The sequence below is a fragment of the Ranitomeya variabilis genome, chromosome 4 (assembly GCF_051348905.1).
Source record: "Ranitomeya variabilis isolate aRanVar5 chromosome 4, aRanVar5.hap1, whole genome shotgun sequence".
NCBI lineage: Eukaryota > Metazoa > Chordata > Amphibia > Anura > Dendrobatidae > Ranitomeya > Ranitomeya variabilis.
Window position 1 is genome coordinate 621,120,050 of NC_135235.1, and position 25,212 is coordinate 621,145,261.

The 25,212-nt window shown below is 46.3% G+C and overlaps 1 protein-coding gene across 2 annotated transcripts; it reads left to right on the forward strand.

Annotated features, from left to right (window-relative positions):
* Positions 1-205: 205 nt before the first annotated feature.
* On the forward strand, positions 206-23,604 carry LOC143766089 (coilin-like). Of its 2 annotated transcripts, XR_013213525.1 has the most exons (5): positions 206-1,488; positions 22,003-22,078; positions 22,155-22,222; positions 22,298-22,380; positions 23,470-23,604. XR_013213525.1 is itself a non-coding variant. In XM_077253473.1 (3 exons), exons 1-3 carry the CDS (start codon positions 1,235-1,237, stop codon positions 10,152-10,154), a joined length of 441 nt encoding a protein of 146 aa, XP_077109588.1. In that variant the 5' UTR covers positions 465-1,234; the 3' UTR covers positions 10,155-10,805. The 2 variants fall into 2 exon arrangements, 1 of the variants encoding a protein (XP_077109588.1); XM_077253473.1 differs by lacking the exons at positions 22,003-22,078; positions 22,155-22,222; positions 22,298-22,380; positions 23,470-23,604 and adding exons at positions 5,852-5,901; positions 10,018-10,805 and having other exon boundaries at positions 465-1,488.
* Positions 23,605-25,212: the final 1,608 nt, after the last annotated feature.

Genomic DNA, 25,212 nt, shown 5'->3' on the forward strand with positions numbered 1-25,212 from the left:
AAGACAGCAACTATTAGGGTAGGTTTCCAAGGGGCGTATTACTTGGGTTTTTGCTGGGGATTGGACGCTGTGTACATCCGCAGCGTCGAAACAGCAGCTTCCAGATGTTACAGCATAGTGGAGGGGATTTTATGAAATGCCATCTCCACTATGCGTACATAGACGCAGGTGGCAGACCTGCGTAACCGGACATGTGGCGCGTCTTTCTAGACAGCAGCGTGTCTATTTATCTTGTGGAGATGCTCCGTCTCCACAAGATAAATAAAACAGTCTATGAATAGGATGCGGTGATTCCACCTGTGTTCAATGAATATATGCGGAATCACCGCACGTACAACAGGCGGCAGCGCTTTGGGTAGAGCGGGGTATCTGCTGCGTCCAAAGCGCTGCCAATACACCTCGAGGGCACATACCCTCACATATGATGAGAGTGCATATCTCATAACATTAAACAGTATAATAGTAATAATCATCCCCCCAGTGCCCCCTCACCCACGTCAGCCCTCACAATACCCTCAAACTCTACCATTCACCCCCAGTACCCTGTCCCCCTCCCACAATACCACCATCCTCTCATTCACCCCCACAGTTCCCTGTCCCCCTGCACACCCACAATAACCCCCATCGTTTCACATTTACCCCACAGTGCCCTGTCCTCCTCTCCCACTTCAGCCCCTTCAATACCACAATCCTCTCACATTCACCCCCACAGTGACCATGATATGCCTACATCGAATTACTCTAATGAATTCCATCCCCACTTACTGATGAAGTTTTCAGGCAGTGAGGAGAACCAGGAAGTGACCAGATAGATGGAAGCAGGGCAGCACTAGGACCCAGCGTGCCTCAGCCAAACCAAGCGTGCACACTGACTGCACAGCCAGAAAGTAACTGCAGCTGCTGCTACTGCCAGCCAGGAAGAGATTCCTCTGGTGAGACCACATTGCACTCTGCACGGAGGGAGGCTCTGCAGCCGGCATTGTGCTGCTCTCTCCCTGACACCTTAGACTCAGCAGTGGATCTCCCGGAGGGCCCCTTCAGGTGACTGGGCCCGGGGCAATGGCCCCCTCTGCCCCCCCAGTAGCTACGCTACTGCGTAGGCCGCTCGCCATGTTGCCGGTCATGTGATCTGCCGTCAGGTCTTGGGGGTTTCCGCGCTGTCACGTGACTCACACCACCTGACTTGTGTCTCCTAGCAACCCGTTGTGTCAGTTGTCATCAGTGTGCGCTGAACATGGCGGCTCCATACAGCCCCACAGAGCTGCGGATCAGGCTCAGGTTTGATTACCCGCCGCCCGCGATCCCGGAGAGCAGCGACTTTTGGTTCTTGCTGGACTCGGAGAATTGCCGGGCCGTCACCGATGTGAGTGCCATCATCAGGAAGCGATTCTATTACGGCCGCCAGGGGGCGCTGTCCCTGTACCTGGACGGACGTCTGTTGCACCCCAGGGAGAACGTGCGCATCATCCGGGACAACGACACCATCAGGTGAGGTCTGACGTCACCAGGGGCGCCGCTATCATGGGGCAAGTTGAGCCCTTTGCTTCAGACGGCAGTCGTCACTGAAAGACAGGGGGCGGCAGAGCGGCGGTCAGAACACCTGGTGCCGACTCTCCATAGTCCCTGACACTTGCAGTCACTAGCGCGCCCCTGCTCACAACCCACCAGCCGGTCATCCCTGCACCTTGGCTGCTCTGTGCAAACAGGACCTGTGATGAGGTCAAATGATCGGGACGTCCATGGATTGAAGGACTCTGCTGTGCTGGTTGCCATGGTGTGTGTGCGAGGTGTATGGAGCGGAGCCGGGTGTGTACGAGCTGTATGGAGCAGAGCCAGGTGTGTATGAGGTGTACGGAGCGGAGCCAGGTGTGTATGGAGTGGAGCCAGGTGTGTATGAGGTGTACGGAGCAGAGCTGCAAGTGTATGAGGTGTATGGAGCGGAGCCGTGTGTGTACGAGGTGTATGGAGCGGAGCCAGGTGTGTATGAGGTGTACGGAGCAGAGCTGCATGTGTATGAGGTGTATGGAGTGGAGCCAGGTGTGTACGACATGTATGGAGCGGAGCCGTGTGTGTACGAGCTGTATGGAGCAGAGCCAGGTGTGTATGAGGTGTACGGAGCGGAGCCAGGTGTGTATTCAGTGTACGGAGCAGAGCTGCATGTGTATGAGGTGTATGGAGCGGAGCCCTGTGTGTATGAGGTGTACGGAGCAGAGCCATGTGTGTATGAGGTGTACGGAGCGGAGCCAGGTGTGCATTCAGTGTACGGAGCAGAGCTGCATGTGTATGAGGTGTATGGAGCGGAGCCGTGTGTGTATGAGGTGTATGGAGCGGAGCCGGGTGTGTACGACATGTATGGAGCGAAGCCGTGTGTGTACGAGCTGTATGGAGTAGAGCCAGGTGTGTATGAAGTGTACGGAGCGGAGCCAGGTGTGTATTCAGTGTACGGAGCAGAGCTGCAAGTGTATGAGGTGTATGGAGCGGAGCGGTGTGTGCACGAGGTGTATGGAGCAGAGCCAGGTGTGTATGAGGTGTACGGAGCGGAGCCAGGTGTGTATGAGGTGTACGGAGCAGAGCTGCATGTGTATGAGGTGTATGGAGCGGAGCCGTGTGTGTATGAGGTGTACGGAGCAGAGCCAGGTGTGTATGAGGTGTATGGAGCGGAGCCAGGTGTGTATGAGGTGTACGGAGCAGAGCCGGGTGTGTATGAGGTGTATGGAGCAGAGCCGGGTGTGTATAAGGTGTATGGAGCGGAGCCAGGTGTGCATTCAGTGTACGGAGCAGAGCTGCAGGTGTATGAAGTGTGCGGAGCCGGGTGTGTATTCAGTGTACGGAGCTGAGCTGCATGTGTATGAGGTGTACGGAGCGGAGCCAGGTGTGTACAAGGTGTATGGAGCAGAGCCAGGTGTGTATGAGGTGTACGGAGCAGAGCTGCATGTGTATGAGGTGTATGGAGCGGAGCCGTGTGTGTATGAGGTGTATGGAGCAGAGCCGGGTGTGTATGAGGTGTACGGAGCAGAGCCAGGTGTGTATGAGGTGTATGGAGCGGAGCCAGGTGTGCATTCAGTGTACGGAGCAGAACTGCATGTGTATGAGGTGTATGGAGCGGAGCCGGGTGTGTATTCAGTGTACGGAACTGAGCTGCATGTGTATGAGGTGTACGGAGCGGAGCTGCGTGTGTATGAGGTGTACGGAGAGGAGCTGTGTGTGTATAAGGTGTATGGAGCAGAGCCGGGTATGAGGTGTACGGAGCAGAGCCAGGTGTGTATTCAGTGTACGGAGCAGAGCTACATGTGTATGAGGTGTATGGAGCGGAGCCGTGTGTGTACGAGGTGTATGGAGCAGAGCCAGGTGTGTATGAGGTGTACGGAGCGGAGCCAGGTGTGTATTCAGTGTACGGAGCAGAGCTGCCTGAGTATGAGGTGTATGGAGCGGAGCCGTGTGTGTGTATGAGGTGTACGGAGCAGAGCCGTGTGTGTGTATGAGGTGTACGGAGCAGAGCCGGGTGTGTATGAGGTGTACGGAGCAGAGCCGGGTGTGTATGAGGTGTACGGAGCAGAGCCGGGTGTGTATGAGGTGTACGGAGCAGAGCCGGGTGTGTATGAGGTGTACGGAGCAGAGCCGGGTGTGTATGAGGTGTACGGAGCAGAGCCGGGTGTGTATGAGGTGTACGGAGCAGAGCCGGGTGTGTATGAGGTGTACGGAGCAGAGCCGGGTGTGTGTTCAGTGTACGGAGCTGAGCTGCATGTGTATGAGGTGTACAGAGCGGAGCCGGGTGTGTATGAGGTGTACGGAGCGGAGCCGGCTGTGTATGAGGTGTACGGAGCACAGCCGTGTGTGTGGGAGTAACTGTGTGGCCATTATACAGTATGGAGCATCATGTGAGGCCATTATACAGTATGGCGCATCATGTGTGCCCATTATACAGTATGGCGCATCATGTGTGCCCATTATACAGTATGGCACATCATGTGGGCCCATTATGCAGTATGGAGCATCATGTGTGACCATTATACAGTATGGAGCATAATGTGTGACCATTATACAGTATGGAGCACTGTGTGGCCATTATGCAGTATGGAGCATCATGTGTGACCATTATACAGTATGGAGCATCATGTGTGGCCACTATACAGTATGTAGCATCATGTGTGGCCATTATACAGTATGGAGCACTGTGTGGCCATTATACTGTATGGAGCATCATGTGGGGCTCATACTGTATGGAGCAATATATGGGGCTCATTATACTGTATGGAGCAATATATGGGGCATGTTATTCTGTATGGGGCGCTGTGCAGTGCCCACAATACTGTATGAAGCAATATATGGGGCTCATACTGTATGGAGCAATATATGGGGCTCATTATTCTGTATGGAGGACTATACTGTCTGATTTATGACCTATTGTAGAATGTACAATAGTTATCACTCATGTAATGTAAGGGGGGACTGTATATGAGATGGGAGCCCTATAGGTGGGCAGTACTGTATATGTGTTTGGGGGGGCGCCGTTTTGAAGTTCGCCTCAGGCAGCAGTGTGGCTAGGTTCACCCCTGGACGTCACACTGCGGGGAGCTGAGGGCTCTGACGTCACACTGCGGTGGGACTGAGGGCTCTGACGTCACACTGCGGGGGGGCAGAGGGCTCTGACGTCACACTGCGGGGGGCCGAGGGCTCTGACGTCACACTGCGGGGGGCGCTGTTCTGAGAATGTACAGCTGACTGTGCAGTGATGAGAGGTCTGGTGTCACAGTGTTTGAAGCGCTGCTCTGAGGATGTACAGCTGACTGCAGTCATGAGGTCTGGTGTCACAGTGTGGGGAGCGCTGCTCTTAGGATGTACAGCAGACTGTGGAGTGATGAGAGGTCTGATGTCACACTGTGGGGAGTGCTGTCCTGAGGATGTACAGCTGACTGTGGAGTGATGAGAGGTCTGATGTCACACTGTGGGGAGTGCTGCTCTGAGGATGTACAGCTGACTGTGGAGTGATGAGAGGTCTGGAGTCACACTGTGGGGAGCGCTGCTCTGAGGACATACAGCTGAGTGCATTGCCTGATGGTGAGATCTGTGCCTCAGTGTCAGTACCGGTATGTATGACAGTGAATATTTGAGCAAGGCTCGCTCCCTATTAACCTCTACATGACCCTTATGCAGCAGGAGCCCCCACTGTGATCAGGTAATTACAGAGGGTTATCTGAGGGCTCATATAAACAGTGGTGGAGACACTTTGTCACCTTAAGTCTCATTGTGAACGGAGACCAGCAGATTCCATAAGTGCACACTCCAGTTCTGAAAGTTCAGTCTGTTACAGTGTAAATATGACCGCTATAGACTTTATTTTCACTCTGAACGTAACACATTGTCTGATGTCACTGGGCGGTAGCGACAACGTCTCCCAAACTAATATATCATATGGATGATGCCATCCATGCAACCTCTCTCAAACTAATATCTCAGATGGATGATGCTATCCATGCTACGTCTCCGATCTAGAGAAAGGTGACATCGTGATATGAATAATGACAGTAATATCTCCCACCTGGGACCTCCAGGGGCGATGGTATCATAGAAGTCGTGTATCCCACATTTTTCTACAAGAACTAGCCACATCTATGACCAGCCCTGTTATAAGTCACCAGAGGTGCGGTATGTGGCCGTGACTGGTGTTAGCAAACGCCGAACTCTGATCAGTGTCAGTCCTGGCAGACACAGTTTGCTGTGGTGCTGTCCGCTTCCAGAAATAATGAGCTCCCTGGAATAATATATAAAATGTAATCACTCCCTCAGAGCAGCGCTCCCTGCAGTGCCATGTGTTGTCAACCTCTTCTTAATATGCTTCTTCTGTCTGCAGTGTGAAATGGGAAGAGTCACCAAGAGGACAGCTTACAACAGACAGCCAAGGTGAGTCCTATGGTCGTGGAGGAGACTGACTACAGAGACCTCAAGAATGTAAGACGTGTCCACAGAGGGAGCCCTGAGAACAGCAGGGAGGCGTCACCCACGGAGCATGAGGTTCCAGTGAGGCCAAACAAGAAGGTTAAGGGTGAGGTGGCCCCCAAGAAAGGAGGTGAGACAGAGGCCCAAGAAGAAAGGGAACCCTGAGGAGAAGGAGGTAGTCGGGGAGCGGCCCAAGAAGGGGAAGGAGAATCCAGATATGGAGGTTAGAAGAAGAGGAAGGAAACCCTTGAGGAAGAAGTCAGAGAACAGCCTGAGGTGGAAGTCACAGATAGCGACCCAAGAAGAAGGGGAAGGAGACCCTCAAGGAGGCAGTCTGAGAACAGATAAATAAATAGATGCATACATACAAATGAATATTAAAGAGTTTTAAAAATCAAAACAGGAGGGGATTATAGGGAGAGAAATGGGAAGCGCAGAAGTCTGAGTGTAGTAGTTAGTTTCCAAAGGTGTGTACTCAGTGAATCCACTCACCTTTTTGGTGTCTTGATATACTGTGTATAGATTCAATCCATGGATCACTCCATTCCTCTTTCCACTCAGTTTGCTGCAAAGATCTGGGAACTGATGAGCGCACTGAACAGTGCTTTCATAGGCGATAACACTTTGTGAATGTTTTTCCCAGCAATATGCGCTCCTGAAGGATGATGATGGAACTCGATATTCTGATTCAAGGATGATTTTTATTTCAAACTAAAATACAACCGGTTTCGACTTCTTGGAGTCTTCCTCAGGTATAATGTCATGCCTATACCTGAGGATGACTCCAAGAAGTCGAAACCGGTTGTATTTTAGTTTGAAATAAAAATCATCCTTGAATAAGAATATCGAGTTCCATCATCATCCTTCAGGAGCGCATATTGCTGGGAAAAACATTCACAAAAATCAAAACAACGAATTAAACATTAACCCTTTCACGACATGCGCCGTACATGTACTGCGCATTCCGTGAATCCCCCTTTGATGTGGGCTCCGGCGCTGTATTACACATATTTGGTATCGCTGCATTCAGAATCGCCCGATCTATCAATTAAAAAAAAGCATTAACCTGATCGCTAAACAGCGTAGCGAGAAAAAAATCCGAAACGCCAGAATTACGTTTTTTTGGTAGCCGCGACATTGCATTAAAATGCAATAACGGGCGATCAAAAGAACGTATCTGCACCAAAATGGTATCATTAAAAACATCAGCTTGGCACGCAAAAAATAAGCCCTCACCCGACCCCAGATCACGAAAAATGGAGATGCTACGGGTATCGGAATATGGCTTTTTTTTTTTTTTTTAAGCAAAGTTTTGAATTTTTTTTTCACCACTTGGATAAAACATAAACTAGACATGATAGGTGCCTATGAACTCGTAATGACCTAGAGAATCATAATGGCAGGTTAGTTTTAGCATTTAGTGAACCTAGCAAAAAAGCCAAACAAAAAACAAGTGTAGGATTGCACTTTTTTTGCAATTTCACCGCACTTGGAATTTTTTTCCTGTTTTCTAGTGAAAGACATGGTAAAACCAATGGTGTCGTTCAAAAGTACAACTCGTCCCACAAAAAATAAGCCCTCAAATGGCCATATTGACGGAAAAATAAAAAAGTTATGGCTCTGGGAAGGAGGGGAGTGAAACAACGAAAAAGGGCCACGAAGTGAAGGGGTTAAAGACATTAATGACAAAAAAGCAAAACACATTTTGTACCAAAGTCCCCTGTGCTTTAGCTGCAAAAATTTTATTGTGGTGCTTAACAGAAAATTCCTCTCTCATTGAATACACTATAAGACACAAGCGTGGGTAAGGGAAAGTGGGCCGGACGGAAGGTGGAGACAGGGGGCCGGCGAGAGGGGGAGACAGGGGGCCGGACGGGACGGGGAGACAGGGGGACGGGGAGACAGAGGGCCGGATGGGACGGGGAGACAGAGGGCCGGACAGGAGGGGAGACAGGGGGCCGGCGAGAGGTGGAGACAGAGGGCCAGACGGGACGGGGAGACAGAGGGCCGGACGGGACGGGGAGACAGAGGGCCGGACGGGACGGGGAGACAGAGGGCCGGACGGGACGGGGAGACAGAGGGCCGGACGGGGAGACAGAGGGCCGGACGGGCCGGGGAGACAGAGGGCCGGATGGGACGGGGAGACAGAGGGCCGGGGAGACAGAGGGCCGGACGGGACGGGGAGACAGAGGGCCGGACGGGACGGGGAGACAGAGGGCCGGACAGGACGGGGAGACAGAGGACGGGAAGGGGACAGACCCTAGCAAGCCAATTATTATAAATTATTATACTCATCTATTTGACATTATCAGATGCCCACAGTGTCATCCCTTTGGGTCCTCACATGGATTGTGGGGGCAGCAGTATTCCACTTGGTGAAGAGAAATCAAGTGATGAAATGAAATCTGCAGGGGGGTCACTGCTCTGGGGGGCACAGGATGGGGAAAAGCTACAATACCTAGAATAAAACAGAAAAAATCATGCAGAAAACTAGATACAAGTAGTGGCTGACACCAGTGGCCACCAGGCTAATACTAAACAGCACTGCGTGCAAGTAGAGAATAAAGCCCAGGATCTGGAGACATTGTTGTTACGCAGTTTCGCTCCCAGTGGTCATAGGTCAGTCATCAACCTGACATCACGTGTACCCAATAATATTAATGAGAAAACGTTTTATGTAAAAAAACTAAACAAAAACAGGACTGACTCCTCACCATCAGGCAGAGATTGTCATGTTAAGTAATATCAATCCCTCAGATCTCCAACATCATTCATCCCCTCCCCTGTTCGCCCATGTAGCACTATACTTATCTGCAGGTAGACCCCCCTGCACGCAGAGCCCCCATGCATGCAACATGACCCCCTTCCCAACAGAGACCCCCAGCACGCAGCCTCGCTTCTCCAGAGACCCCCAGCACGCAGCCTCCCTTCCCCAGAGACCCCCAGCACGCAGCCCCCCTTCCCCAGGCAGGCCCCTCCAACACGCAGTCCCAGGCAAGCAACGTCACACAGAGACACGCCGCAGAGACCCCCCGCATGCCGCAGAGACACGCCGCACAGAGACACCCCGCACGCCGCAGAGACACCCCGCACGCCGCACAGAGACACGCCGCACGCCGCATAGAGCCCCGGCACACACGCAGAGAGCCCCACGGTCACACACAGACACCGCCCGCACATGCAGTCTCCGCCCACGCACCGCCCACACTTCATTTTACTGCATAATTTCACGATAGGAACTTCCGATTACAGATATCGCAAAAATATCGGAGCTCGGTATCGGAATTCCGATACAGCGAATATCGTCCGATACCCGATATTTGCAGTATCGGAATGCTCAACACTAGTCGAGGTGCATCCTCTTGGCGGGATATGTGCCTCATATGTGTACCATATAAAGGATGTCAATATTATGAGGTCCCTTATATATAAGGATTTGCATATTTGACATGCGTTTTTATGCAAGATATGGCGGTAGAATTGCACTGACTTCTTGCACACAGGTACTGTACAACTTCTTGAAACAATTATACCCTAAGCGCGTGCGTAATATAACTATCGCAGCGCCAATAGTTGAAATGGCAGAATATGTGCCTTTATACTGTGCAGCGCGTGTGTTTACATATTCTGAGTGGGGCGAGCCATGGCTGTGATGATTTCAGTAATGCAATACAGCTGTACACTGATTGTTAACTGACTTGGAAATGTTTTTATATGAAGTTTACTATACGCACTTTATGGCACTGCACTTTATGTTGACATAATTGATACAGGTCACATTTTGCATGTTCTATGTATTATCTATGATCAAATATGCTCTAATGTAATTGATCCTATAGATTATAATTGTCTGCACCCTATATACACTTGTCACATGCACCTATTCATTGCTTCAAAAAGGTTCACATCTATTAGAACCAAAACGTTGCTGAGATGGGCTAATAGAAGTAGCTCCTGCTTTCTCCACTACTACTGGTGTGCTGCCTCCGTATATATATATATATGTGTGTGTGTAGATAGATAGATAGATAGATAGATAGATATAACTTTATGATTACTAATTATTCATTTATTTTTCAGGTCCAATCATAGTCTGGATTATTGGACCCTCGTTTATATTTTGGGCAGAGAAGAGGCCAGGCAGAGAGTCTATTCTGAAAATCTATCATTTAATTCAGCTGAAGTTCAGATCTTCTGGCACAGTATTCGGGGCATGAAGTGGTCCAATTTTAGTTTTGAATTTAGAAAATGTGCTTAAATTTTTCCTTTTCCAGACTTGGTGATTTTTCATCTGTCCGGTAACGATCTTGGCAAATTGAGAACTTTAGATTTACTAGCTTTTATGAGATCAGATATTTGCAGCCTTAGACAGTCATTTCCGCCTGTGGGTTTTGTTTTTTCTGAGATAATCCCTAGAATCTTATGGACAGATGCTAAGTTCTTATTTTTGGATAAGATTCGTAAAAGAATTAATAGGAGTATGAGTAAATTTTTGCCGTTAATTGGCGGTTTTTCTTTTCGGCATGAGGAGTTGGAAGGGTTTTTACCAGGTCTATTTCGGAATGATTTTGTCTATTTATCGGATATCAGGTTGGATATTTTTAATTTAAATTTACAAACGATGGTCAAAAAGTGGCTGTGTGGTTTTGGGGGGGCCTCGCCTCTTTGAGGCTTGGCTTTTGGGAAAATCGCCCATTGGTATGGGCGGATTGGTATTGGTGTTTTTGGAAATATGGAAGTTTATATGATTACCTTATTTAAACTGTGTATTAACTGGTTTAACCCTAAATAAACATCACGGCCATTTTTCTTCCACTAAATAAATTCTGTGTTGCGTTTTTTGTTTATTATTGAGTAGATCTTGTGTTGCCATGGTCCTTTTTATTGCTGAGATCCGTCAAGAGGGATCAATTAATTTTTTTTTTAAAGGGATTCTGTCACCTGAATTTGGAGGGAACAATCTTCAGACCTAGGGGCGGGGTTTTCGGGTGTTTGATTCACCCTTTCCTTACCCGCTGGCTGCATGCTGGCTGCAATATTGGATTGAAGTTCATTCTCTGTCCTCCGTAGTACATGCCTGCACAAGGCAATCTTGTCTTACGCAGGCGTGTACTATGGAGGACAGAGAATGAACTTCAATCCAATATTGCAGCCAGCATGCAGCCAGCGGGTAAGGAAAGGGTGAATCAAACACCCGAAAACCCCGCCCCTATGGCTGAAAATTGTTCCCTCCAAATTCAGGTTACAGAGTCCCTTTAAAATCTTTCTATTGAAAGATTTCACAAAATGATATAACAAGCATGTGACATTGCAGTATAAAATCAGAATAATCCATCAAATCATCATCCACAATATCAATGACATAATCATACTTTCAATGATAAAACAAACAAACACAATAAGTAAAATAGATCATTAAACATAACGTACTCTCAGCAGCATTGCACCATCAACCAAGAAGTTCTTTATCAAGGTTCTGAGTATGTAACAGTTCAGGTTAGAATAATCAAATATTCCTGAGTCCACGTAAAGCATCACGTTCATGTACTGAAGAAGATAAACCTCAGGGATTATATCTCGCAGTTGAGAAAATTATGGCATCAGGGGCTAGGTGTGTTAAGGGTGAGTCAAACCACCTTCCCAAATATTTAACCCCTTCCCGACCTTTGACGCCACGTAGGCGTCATGAAAGTTGGTGCCAATCCGACCCATGACGCCTATGTGGTGTCATGGAATGATCGCGTCCCTGCAGATCGGGTGAAAGGGTTAACTCCTATTTTACCCGATCTGCAGAGACAGGGGGAGTGGTACTTCAGCCCAGGGGGGTGGCTTCACCCCCCCCCCGTGGCTACGATCGCTCTGATTGGCTGTTGAAAGTGAAACTGCCAATCAGAGCGATTTGTAATATTTCACCTAAAAAACTGGTGAAATATTACAATCCAGCTATGGCCGATGCTGCAATATCATCGGCCATGGCTGGAAATACTGAAGTGAACCCCCAAGCCACCGATCTGTCCCGTAGTCCCCTCCGTCATGTACTCCGCTCCCCCGTCCTCCTGTCCGCTCCCCCCCGTGCTCCTATGTCACCCCCCGTGCTCCGACGCCCCCCCCCCCCGTGCCCCGATCTCCCCCCCTTATACTTAGGGACAATAATAGAATAAAGAAAATATTTTTTTTTCTTTTTCCACTAGGGTTAGGGTTAGAACTAGGGTTAGAGGTAGGGTTAGGGTTATGGCATGTGCACACAGTGCGGATTTGGCAGCGGATTGGCCGCGGATCCGCAGCGGATTGGCCGCGGATCCGCAGCGGATTGGCCGCTGCGAATTCGTAGCAGTTTTCCATCAGGTTTACAGTACCATGAACACCTATGGAAAACCAAATCCGCTGTGCCCATGGTGCGGAAAATTCCGTGCAGAAACGCTGCGTTGTATTTTCCGCAGCATGTCAATTCTTTGTGCGGATTCCGCAGCATTTTACACCTGTTCCTCAATAGGAATCCGCAGGTGAAATCCGCACAAAAAAACACTGGAAATCTGCTGTAAATCCGCAGGTAAAACGCAGTGCCTTTTACCTGCAGATTTTTCAAAAATCGTGCGGAAAAATCTCACACGAATCCACAACGTGGGCACATAGCCTTAGGGTTAGGGTTGGAATTAGAGTTAGGGTTGGAATTAGGGCTAGGGTTGGAAATAGGGTAAAGATTAGGCTTGTGGTTAGGGTTACGGATAGGGTTAGGGGTGTGTTGGGGTTACAGTTGTGGTTAGGGTTGGGATTAGTGTTAGGGTTGGGATTAGGGTTAGGATTAGGGTTAGGGTTGGAATTAGGGTTACGGATGTGTTGGGGTTAGGGTTGTGGTTAGGGGTGTGTTGGGGTTAGGGTTGTGATTAGGGTTATGGCTACAGTTGGGATTAGGATTAGGGGTGTGTTGGGGTTAGTGTTGAAGTTAGAATTGAGGGGTTTCCACTGTTTAGGCACATCAGGGGTCTCCAAACGCAACATGGCGCCACCATTGATTCCAGCCAATCTTGCGTTCAAAAAGTCAAATGGTGCTCCCTCCCTTCCAAGCCTCGACGTGCGCCCAAACAGTGGTTTACCCCCACATTTGGGGTACCAGCGTACTCAGGACAAACTGGGCAACAACTGTTGGGGTCCAATTTCTCCTGTTACCCTTGCAAAAATAAAAAAATACTTGCTAAAACATAATTTTTGAGGAAAGAACAATTATTTTTTATTTTCACGGCTCTGCGTTATAAACTTCTGTGAAGCACTTGGGGGTTGAAAGTGCTCACCACACATCTAGATAAGTTCCTTCGGGGGTCTAGTTTCCAAAATGGGGTCACTTGTGGGGTGTTTCTACTGTTTAGGCACATCAGGGGCTCTGCAAATGCAACGTGATGCCCGCAGACCATTCCATCAAAGTCTGCATTTCAAATGTCACTACTTCCCTTCCGAGCCCTGACGTGCGCCCAAACAGTGGTTTACCCCCACATATGGGGTACCAGCACACTCACAACAAACTGGGCAACAAATATTGGGGCCCAATTTCTCCTGTTACCCTTGTGAAAATAAAAAATTGCTTGCTAAAACATCTTTTTTGAGGAAAGAAAAATGATTTTTTATTTTCACGGCTCTGCGTTGTAAACTTCTGTGAAGCACTTGGGGGTTGAACGTGCTCATCACACATCTAGATAAGTTCCTTGGGGGGTCTAGTTTCCAAAATGGGGTCACTTGTGGGGGTTTTCTACTGTTTAGGCACATCAGGGGCTCTGCAAATGCAATGTGACGCCCGCAGACCATTCCATCAAAGTCTGCATTTCAAATGTCACTACTTCCCTTCCGAGCCCTGACGTGTGCCCAAACAGTGGTTTACCCCCACATATGGGGTATCAGCGTACTCACAACAAACTGGGCAAAAAATATTGGGGTCCAATTTCTCCTGTTACCCTTGCAAAAATAAAAAATTCTGGGCTAAAAAAATATTTTTGAGGAAAGGAAACACATTTATTATTTTCACGGCTCTGCGTTATAAACTTCTGTGAAGCACTTGGGGGTTCAAAGTGCTCATCACACATCTAAATAAGTTCCCTTGGGGGTCTAGTTTCCAAAATGGAGTCACTTGTGGGGAGTTCCTACTGTTTAGGCACATCAGGGGCTCTGCAAACGCAACCTGACGCCCGCAGAGCATTCCATCAAAGTCTGCATTTCAAAACGTCACTACTTCCCTTCCGAGCCCTGACGTGTGCCAAAACAGTGGTTTACCCCCACATATGGGGTATCAGCGTACTCAGGAGAAATTGGAAAACAAGTTTTGGGGTCCAATTTCTCCTGCTACCCTTGGGAAAATAAAAAATTGTGGGCTAAAAAATCATTTTTGAGAAAAGAAAAATTATTTTTTATTTTCATGGCTCTGCGTTATAAACTTCTGTGAAGCACTTGGGGGTTCAAAGTGCTCACCACACATCTAGATTAGTTCCTTGGGAGGTCTAGTTTCCAAAATGGGGTCACGTGTGTGGGAGCTCCAATGTTTAGGCACACAGGGGCTCTCCAAACGCGACATGGTGTCCGCTAATGATTGGAGCTAATTTTCCATTCAAAAAGCCAAATGGCGTGCCTTCCCTTCTGAGCCCTGCCGTGCGCCCAAACAGTGGTTTACCCCCACATATGGGGTATCATCGTACTCAGGACAAACTGGACAACAACATTTGTGGTCCAATTTCTTCTATTACCCTTGGGAAAATAAAAAATTCGGGGCTAAAAATCATTTTTGAGGAAAGAAAAATTATTTTTTATTTTCACGGCTGTGCGTTATAAACTTCTGTAAAGCACCTGGGGGTTATAAGTGCTCACTATGCATCTAGATAAGTTCCTTGGGGGGTCTAGTTTCCAAAATGGGGTCACTTGTAGGGGAGCTCCAATGTTTAGGCACACAGGGGCTCTCCAAACGCGACATGGTGTCCGCTAACGATTGGAGCTAATTTTCCATTCAAAAAGTCAAATGGCACGCCTCCCCTTCTGAGCCTTGCCGTGCACCCAAACAGTGGTTTACCCCCACATATGAGGTATCGGCGTACTCAGGAGAAATTGACCAACAAAATTTAGGATCCATTTTATCCTGTTGCCCATGTGAAAATGAAAAAATTGAGGCTAAAAGAAATTTTGTGTGAAAAAAAAGTACTTTTTCATTTTTACGGATCAATTTGTGAAGCACCTGAGAGTTTAAAGTGCTCACTATGCTTCTAGATAAGTTCCTTGGGGGGTCTAGTTTCCAAAATGGGGTCACTTGTGGGGGAGCTCCAATGTTTAGGCACACAGGGGCTCTCCAAACGTGACATGGTGTCTGCTAGCGATGGAGATAATTTTTCATTCAAAAAGTCAAATGGCGCTCCTTCCCTTCCGAGCCTTACCATGTGCCCAAACAGTGGTTTACCCCCACATGTGAGGTATCGGTGTACTCAGGAGAAATTGTCCAACAAATATTAGGATCCATTTTATCCTGTTGCCCATGTGAAAATGAAAAAATTGAGGCTAAAATAATTTTTTTGTGAAAAAAAAGTACTGTTTCATTTTTACGGATCAATTTGTGAAGCACCTGGGAGTTTAAAGTGCTCACTATGCTTCTAGATAAGTTCCTTGGGGGGTCTAGTTTCCAAAATGGGGTCACTTGTGGGGGAGCTCCAATGTTTAGGCACACGGGGGCTCTCCAAACGCGACATGGTGTCCGCTAAAGATTGGAGCCAATTTTTCATTGAAAAAGTCAAATGGCGCTCCTTCCCTTCCGAGCCCTGCCGTGCGCCCAAACAGTGGTTTACCCCCACATATGAGGTATCAGCGTACTCAGGACAAATTGGACAACAACGTTCGTGGTCCAGTTTCTCCTTTTACCCTTGGGAAAATAAAAAAATTTTCGATAAAAGATCATTTTTGTGACTAAAAAGTTAAATGTTCATTTTTTACTTCCATGTTGCTTCTGCTGCTGTGAAACACCTGAAGGGTTAATAAACTTCTTGAATGTGGTTTTGAGCACCTTGAGGGGTGCAGTTTTTAGAATGGTGTCACTTTTGGGTATTTTCAGCCATATAGAACCCTCAAACTGACTTCAAATGTGAGGTGGTCCCTAAAAAAAATGGTTTTGTAAATTTTGTTGTAAAAATGAGAAATCACTGGTCAAATTTTAACCCTTATAACTTCCTAGCAAAAAAAAAAATTTGTTTCCAAAATTGTGCTGATGTAAAGTAGACATGTGGGAAATGTTATTTATTAACTATTTTGTGTCACATAACTCTCTGGTTTAACAGAATAAAAATTCAAAATGTGAAAATTGCGAAATTTTCAAAATTTTTGCCAAATTTCCGTTTTTTTCACAAATAAACTCAGAAATTATCGACCTAAATTTACCACTAACATGAAGCCCAATATGTCATGAAAAAACAATCTCAGAATCGCTAGGATCCGTTGAAGCGTTCCTGAGTTATTACCTCATAAAGGGACACTGGTCAGAATTGCAGAAAACGGCAAGGTCATTAAGGCCAAAATAGGCTGGGTCATGAAGGGGTTAAGAGTGGTGTCTCTCCATTGGTATCTAAAGTTGTTACGGGGAAGATTCAGTTGTGGATCTGGTATATTTATTGAAAGAACTTCAGTTTTAGTTGTATTTGTTTTGTAGCCTGACAGGTGCCAAATTCTGATAAAATGGAGTGTAGATTAGGGAGAGAACGATGAGGATTGGAGAGAGTTAGGAGAATATCATCTGTAAAAAGGGAAATTTAAGTTCTCAATCTTTGACCTGGACTCCATTTCATAAATAACCGATAATTGAGCCACCAAAATATTGTATTCTTATTTTTAGTATCTCCCCCCCCCCCCCCCCCAAAAAAAAAATAAAAAAATAAAATACAATAATGTAATCCTATTAAAAAAAATAAGAGAGCACGACTTTAACATAAATCAAACTTTATTGGGACAAAAAATAACAATATGTAATAAAATCAAGGCTATGAAGCTGTGAGATTCAGAAACATATTATGCAGCATGGCTGTAGATTAATGTAATAGAGCATCAAGATATATCAATTACCATATATGAAATTTCATATAACATTATTGCTAACAAGCATATAAGCAGAGACCTTTAGGCTACTTTTCAGCTCGCCTGGATCCAGTAGCAAGAGGAGCCCCCTCCTGCATGAGAGCAGTATTTGCAGCACACGCCCTCCTGGACAAGACCTCTGACATCCTTCTTGGACATCCACTGGAAATCCTGGCTCCGTATGACATCTCAGCAATTCCCAACCATACCCAGCCAAAACATCTCTCCACCGCCAGGCATCTTCGCCTCCAGTGCTCTCTACTCCTGCCTGACAATGTTACCATCTCCAGATGCACGATCCTCAACCCGGCCACTCTACTCCCACTCCCAAGGGGGGATACAGATATGAAGAATATGGACCCTTCAGATCAAAATTCTGAACAAAATCTGCATGATACCTTCCACATGGATCTGGATTTGCTCCGGACGGATGACCATGATTGCTTCAGCATCATGCAACAGGAAACAGCAGGACCACCCAATGTAGCAGAAGAGCCACTGACCAACCCAGAGATGATCCTCTACATGGATGGCTCCAGATTTGCAGATGATGAAGAACCATTCCACACGGGATGTGCAGTGACCAGCAATCAAGAAATCCTGTGGTCCAGAAGTCTGCCGCCTAGTCTGTCAGCCCAGGAAGCAGAACTGATAGCGCTGACGAAGGCCTGCCAGATTGCAGAAGGCAAAACTGCGAACATATATACCGAGTCAAGGTACTCGCATGGCATAGCACACCACTTTAGACCCATCTGGGCTGCAAGGGACTTCATCACAGCAAGCAGAACAACCGTGAAGCATCATGGAGCCATCAAGGGCCTGCTGGACGCACTCCAACTTCCAAAAATGGTGGCATGGACAGGCAATAATTCCATCACCTGTGCAACACTAAGGAAATCTTGAAAACATGACCTGTTGGTGGCTCTTGAGGATTGGAGTTGGGGAACACTGCACTACACCATGAATGTAGATGACTCAGCCTGTAGTGTTTCCACTCTTGCTTGCAGTGACTAGTGTTCAAATACTTTATTGTCTGTTTGATTCAATATCATTTCTTTTTCTATTTCTTTAAGGGGTGTGGTCTTAAACTTGAGTAGTGACAGCACCGCCAATCTAGAGGAGGAAGCTGAGGTGAGGATTTGCCTATGGGGCATGTCTTTACTTGCTTTCACACTGCCTGTGAGGAAAGATGGCTGGGAGACAAACTGTAAGTGCATAAATCAGTAACCCGGTTTTGATGTCTATTTTTAGGGCAGACCCTGGGCTTTCTTCCCCTAAAAGGGCTAGTTTTCAGGACTTACAACCACAGAGCTGTGACCCCAGAGTTTGGGCATGTTTTTTCTCACAGACATGCATTGGAAGCATTTTGGATGGGGGGTCTCTGTTTTTGGCAAATCTCTCTGGAACCACAAGTCGCAGCAGGGCGATGGGGGTCTTAAAATTTGTGGGAGACTCTGTACTCTAACCCTGTTAAAGACCTAGTGGCTGTGTGCATCAGCCACAGAAATATAATCGTTTAGCTCCCTATGAAGAATCCCATTCATTTAATACTTACATATGTTGATGAGCATGCTTCCTATAATTTATAGCACGGTTTACGGAGAGGCTTCAAAATGGCACATGGTCTGATTGATGTACAATTCAAATTGACTCAGATTCCTTGTCCTTATTAACCCTTTCATGACCCAGCCTATTTTGACCTTAATGACATGGCCGTTTTTTGCAATTCTGACCAGTGTCCCTTTATGAGGTAATAACTCAGGAACGCTTCAACGGATCCTAGCGGTTCTGAGATTATTTTTTCATGACATATTGGGCTTCATGTTAGTGGTAAATTTAGGTCGATAATTTTTGCGTTTATTTGTGAAACAAATGGAAATTTGGCGCAATTTTCAAATTTTGAATTTTTATTCTGTTAAACAAGAGAGATATGTGACACAAAATAGTTAATAAATAACATTTCCCACGTCTACTTTACATCAGCACAATTTTGGAAACAACATTTTTTTTGCTAGGAATTTATAAGGGTTAAAATTTGACCAGCGATTTCTCATTTTTACAGCGAAATTTACAAAACCATTTTTTTTTAGGGACCACCTCACATTTGAAGTCAGTTTGAGGGTTCTATATGGCGAAAATACCCAAAAGTGACACCATTCTAAAAACTGCACCCCTCAAGGTGCTCAAAACCACATTCAAAAAGTTTATTAACCCTTCAGGTGCTTCACAGCAGCAGAAGCAACATGGAAAGGAAAAAATGAACATTTAACTTTTTAGTCACAAAAATTATTTTTAGCAACAATTTTTTTATTTTCCCAAGGGTAAAAAGAGAAACTGGACCCCAAAAGTTATTGTACAATTTGTCCTTAGTACGCCGATACCCCATATGGGGGGAGGAACCACTGTTTGGGCGCACGACAGGGCTCGGAAGGGAAGGAGCGCCATTTGACTTTTTCAATTAAAAATTAGCTCCAATCGTTAGCGGACACCATGTCGCGTTTGGAGAGCCCCTGTGTGCCTAAACATTGGAGCTCCCCCGCAAGTGACCCCATTTTGGAAACTAGACCCCCGAAGGAGCTTATCTAGATGCATAGTGAGCTCTTTGAACCCCCAGGTGCTTCACAAATTGATCCATAAAAATTAAAAACTACTTTTGTTTTTCACAAAAAATTTCTTTTAGCCTCAATTTGTTCATTTCCACATGAGCAACAGTATAAAATGGATCCTAAAATTTATTAAGCAATTTCTCCTGAGTACACTGATACCTCACATGTGTTGGTAAACCACTATTTGGGCACACGGCAGGGCTCGGAAGGGAAGGAGCGCCATTTGACTTTTTGAATTAAAAATGAGCTCCAATCGTTAGCGGACACCATGTCACGTTTGGAGAGCCCCTGTGTGCCTAAATATTGGAGCTCCCCCACATGTGACCCCATTTTGGAAACTAGACCTCCCATGGTGACCACTTTAAACCCCCTAGTGCTTCACAGAAGTTTATAACGCAGAGCCGTGAAAATAAAAAATCATTTTTCTTTCCTCAAAAATTATTTTTTAGCCCTCAATTTTTTATTTTCACAAGAGTAACAGGAGAAATTGGACCCCAAAAGTTGTCCTGAGTACGCTGATACCCCATATGTTGGGGTAAACCACTGCTTGGGCACACGTTGGGGCTCGGAAGGGAAGTAGTGACGTTTTTAAATGCAGACTTTGATGGAATGGTCTGTGGGCGTCACGTTGCGTTTGCAGAGCCCCTGATGTGCCTAAACAGTAGAAACCCCCACAAGTGACCTCATTATGGAAACTAGACCCCCCAGGGAACTTATCTAGATATGTAGTGAGCACTTTGAACCCCCAAGTGCTTCACAGAAGTTTACAATGCAGAGCCATGAAAATAAAAAATCTTTTTTCTTTCCTCAAAAATTATGTTTTAGCAAGCAATTTTTTATTTTTGCAAGGGTAACAGGAGAAATTGGACACCAAAAGTTGTTGCCCAGTTTGTCCTGAGTATGCTGGTACCACATATGTGGGGGTAAACCACTGTGTGGGTGCATGTCAGGGCTCGGAAGGGAGGGAGCACCATTTGACTTTTTGAACGCAAGATTGCCTGGAATCAATGGTGGCGCCATGTTGCGTTTGGAGACCCCTGATGTGCCTAAACAGTGGAAACCCCTCAATTCTAACTCCAACACTAACCCCAACACACCCCTAACCCTAATCCCAACTCTAGCATAACCCTAATCACAACCCTAACCCCTAACCACAATCCTAACCCCGAAACACCCCTAACCCTAATCCCAACCCTAACCACAACCCTAACCCCAGCACACCCCTAACCACAAGCCTAATCTTAACCCTATTTCCAACCCTAGCCCTAATGAGATTTTTCTGCACAAATTTTGAAAAATCTGCAGGTAAAATGCACTGCGTTTCGCGGATTTTTGTGCGGATTTCACCTGCGGATTCCTATTGAGGAACAGGTGTATAACGCTGCAGAATCCGCACAAAGAATTGACATGCTGCGGAAAATACAATGCAGCGTTGCCGTGCTGTATTTTCCGCACCATGGGCACAGTGGATTTGGTTTTCCATAGGTTTACATGGTACTGTAAACCTGCTGGAAAACTGCTACGAAACCGCAGCGGCCAATCCGCCGCGGATCCGCAGCCAAATCCGTATCGTGTGCGCATAGCCTAATTCTAACCCTAATTCTAGCCCTAGCCCTAGTTCTAACCCTAACCCTAACACTAGTGGAAAAATAAATGTAAATATATTTTCTTTATTTTATTATTGTCCCTACCTTTTGGGGTGATAAAGGGGGGTGTTCATTTACTATTTTTTAAATTTTGATCACTGTGATAGGTTTTATCACAGTGATCAAAATGTACCTGGAACGAATCTGCCTGCCGGCAGATTCGGCGGGCGCACTGCGCATGCGCCCGCCATTTTGGAAGATGGCGGCGCCCATGGAGCAGACGGAGGGACACCGGGAGGCTCGGTAAGTATGAGGGGGGGATCGGAGCACGGGGGAGCGGACAGGCGGACAGAGGGGAGCGGAGCACAGGATGGAGGACTGGGGAGGAGATCGGAGGCGGTGGGGGGGGGTTGATCAGGGTTTCCAGCCATGGCCGATGATATTGCAGCATCGGTCATGGCTGGATTGTAATATTTCACCAGTTTTCATAGGTGAAATATTACAAATCGCTCTGATTGGCTGTTTCACTTTCAACAGCCAATCAGAGCGATCGTAGCCACGGGGGTGTGTGAAGCTACTTCCCCACCCCCCCACCCCTCGGGCTGAAGTACCACTCCCCCTGTCCCTGCAGATCGGGTGAAATTGGAGTTAACCCTTTCACTTGATCTGCAAGGACGTGATCATTCTGTGACACAGCATATGCGTCACAGGTCGGATTGGCACCGACTTTCATGACGCATACGCTGTGCCACAGATCGGGAAGGGGTTAAGATGTCTATTTTTTCTAGGATTCTGCACAGTCCAATTATGACTTCTTCAAACGTTCTCCTCAACAATCATTGGTTCCTGTGACCAAAAAAAGAGGTGGGTGGAATCATAAAAGAACATGAGGCCATGGTGTCACATGCAATATTCACTAGCATTTCATATTGGGTTTCAGCTATTTCTGTGGAAAATGGGGAACAAGAAAAGAAGTGTTCCAGTGAGGAAGAGGTGTTTACCATTCAGGTAATGTCCTGCCCACATATTTATCCACGTTCCCATTTGTTCTCCATCCTCTTAATCATATTACTCTTTCTGTAGGTCAAAAGTCGGCATGTGTACAGAATTCTAACAATAATAATCGATGCCCTGGAAAAACAGGATGAAGCAAACCAGATGAAAGTGTAGGTGCAGAGTCCTGTGAAAGTACTTTTACAAGGGATGATTTATCATGCTATCACCCACATCTAGCACCTCGATTGTCAATGGGATTTTAGCATCAGGCGACTTTACACACAACCATTAAGCAACTGTCGCTCAGTAGTTGGTGATGAGCCACTATCGTTCCAATAGTGCACATCCAATCACCGGACACTAAACGATAGTCCCTCACATCATGCAGGGTTGTTTTGTTCGACTGAGTTCATGTTCCGGCCAATATTTAATTAGCACACTGGCTGGGGAACAGTGCATTAGCACTGTGAAGAGGTTTGTACTCCGGTATATGACCGTTCACCACATATCATCTACCGGAGCATTGAAAGGGTTAAACACCCGAATGCTGCCACTGCTGACCCAGGCTTCCTGCAGTACATCAGGACCTTTAACACTCAGAAATCAGTTGATCTCCAACATCATTGAGGGTCCTGCAGGAAGCCTTGTTGAGCAGTGGTGTCGTTCAGGTGACTAAAGCCACCCTTTGATAAAAAAAAATAAAAAAGTGACAATGAACACTGAGCAACTTCTAGATCAGCCATCTTGGGCAGTAATACATGTATTTTGCTCTGAAGGTACACAGCCTATCAGCACAGAATACATTAAAGTTGTTCACTGACAGGGGCAGGAGGTGGTAAGAGAGGTAATGAAGGGAAAAAAAAGACAATCAGTTGGACAAAAACTTGCACATCTCCACAGCCAGGTTGTCTGCACTTGACCTTTCTGATTGCAGGCACAGACATCTCAGAAGCTCCCAGATAACAAAGGAGATAAGAATTGGTGTGTAGAAAACATTGCTATGCAGAGGGGGTAGACATTACATTTTTATAAAATAAAATGGACAAACTCCACATAGCATATTTCTGTACACCCCTCAACTCTTATCTCCATTGCTATCTTCTACTATTGTGATCTGACTCACAACCTATAAGCCTCTTCGATTATAGTATATAATGTATAATATTTTAGGAGGTGACAATGTCGCCGAGGTGCCATACCAGGTCATATGCAGAATGCTGCACTGTGCAATATTGATCACATTTTTCTTTTCTCCCCAGCTCGGATACCGATTCACAAAGCGGCAATAATGAAGATGGAGAAAGGCAGCCATGCAATTGCTGTAAAGCAGAGGAATAAGAACAAATATACTTTTATTATGTTTGCTTCTCGAAATAAAATGAAGTTTGCTTTGGTTTTGTTCCCTTTTCTATACTAAAGTGGTGGTATATAAATATAATAAGTCCATGTCAGCATGAGGCATTGCAGAGTAAAGTAAACATAATATTAATTTGCAGCAGTATATAGTATGCTGTAAACCGATAAAGGTCCTTAGTGATGAGGTGACCATGTGACCAGAGGTTACAGAATGCTATTGTACCCATGGTGTCCGATGAGGTTATTCTCATATGTGATGTCCTCGTCACATACCTGAAAAAGGAGATGAAAGTAGAATGGTCCTGGATAATCTGGCAGTGCATGCACTAAGGCTCATGCCTTGTCTTTCAGGCAACTCACTGGCAGCTATGTGATTCCAGCTACAAGCCAGCTAAAGTACTTAATGCCTAGTAGGGAGTGAGATGTGTGATAAGGACAGAGCACCAGGAGGCCATGAATACAAAGATGGTGGCCTTGCAAACCCCAATACCATTAAGCAAGTCTTCTGTAGCACATATCTGGGGAGTTGCGGTAGATCTTTGACAATCTGTATGATGTAAAGTACCACCCGTACAGCAGCTTTCTGGCGTTCTCCAGGTGATTGGTGCACTTAGGCCATGTGCACACGTTCAGGATTGTTAGCGTTTTTTTCGCGTTTTTTCGCTATAAAAACGTGATAAAAACGCGAAAAAAAACGCTTACATAAGCCTCCTATTATTTACAGGGTATTCCGCATTTTTGGTGCAAATGTTGCGATTTTTTCCGCGAAAAAATCGCATAGCGGAAAAAAAAGCAACATGTTCATTAAAAATGCGGAATTGCAGGGATTCCGCACACCTAGGGGTCCATTGATCTGCTTACTTCCCGCACGGGGCTGTGCACACCATGCGGGAAGTAAGCAGATTATGTGCGGTTGGTACCCAGGGTGGAGGAGAGGAGACTCTCCTCCACGCACTGGGCACCATATAAGTGGTAAAAAAATAAGAAATAAAATAATAAACAGTCCTATACTCACCCTCGATGTCTTGCCGCCTCCTCGCACGCTGCCGTTCGGTTTCTGTACCTGGTGTGCGCTGAAGGACCTCGCCGAATGACGTCACTGTCCTGTGATTGGTCGTGAGCGGTCATGTGACCGCTCACGTGACCGTGACGTCACGGGAGGTCCTGTGCGCACAGACCAGCTATACGGAACGGACGCCGGTGAGATGTCTGGGTGAGTATAAGCATTTTTTTATTTTTTTTATTATTTTTAAACATTCTATCTTTTACTATAGATGCTGCATAGGCAGCATCTATAGTAAAAAGTTGGTCACACTTGTCAAACGCTATGTTTGACAAGTGTGACCAACCTGTCAGTCAGTTTTCCAAGCGATGCTACAGATCGCAGGGAAAACTTTAGCATTCTGCAAGCTAATTACGCTTGCAGAATGCTAAAAAAACGCGAAAAAAACGGAAAAAAACCGCAAAAAAAAAAATGCGGATTTCTTGCAGAAAATTTCCGGTTTTCTTCAGGAATTTTCTGCAAGAAATCCGCAACGTGTGCACATACCCTTAGAGTGTGTCCCTATCATTGAGATGCTGGAGATGCCAACGCAGATATTACATGTCTGCTGTAAGTTTACGGTTAAAAAAAACAAACAAAAGTC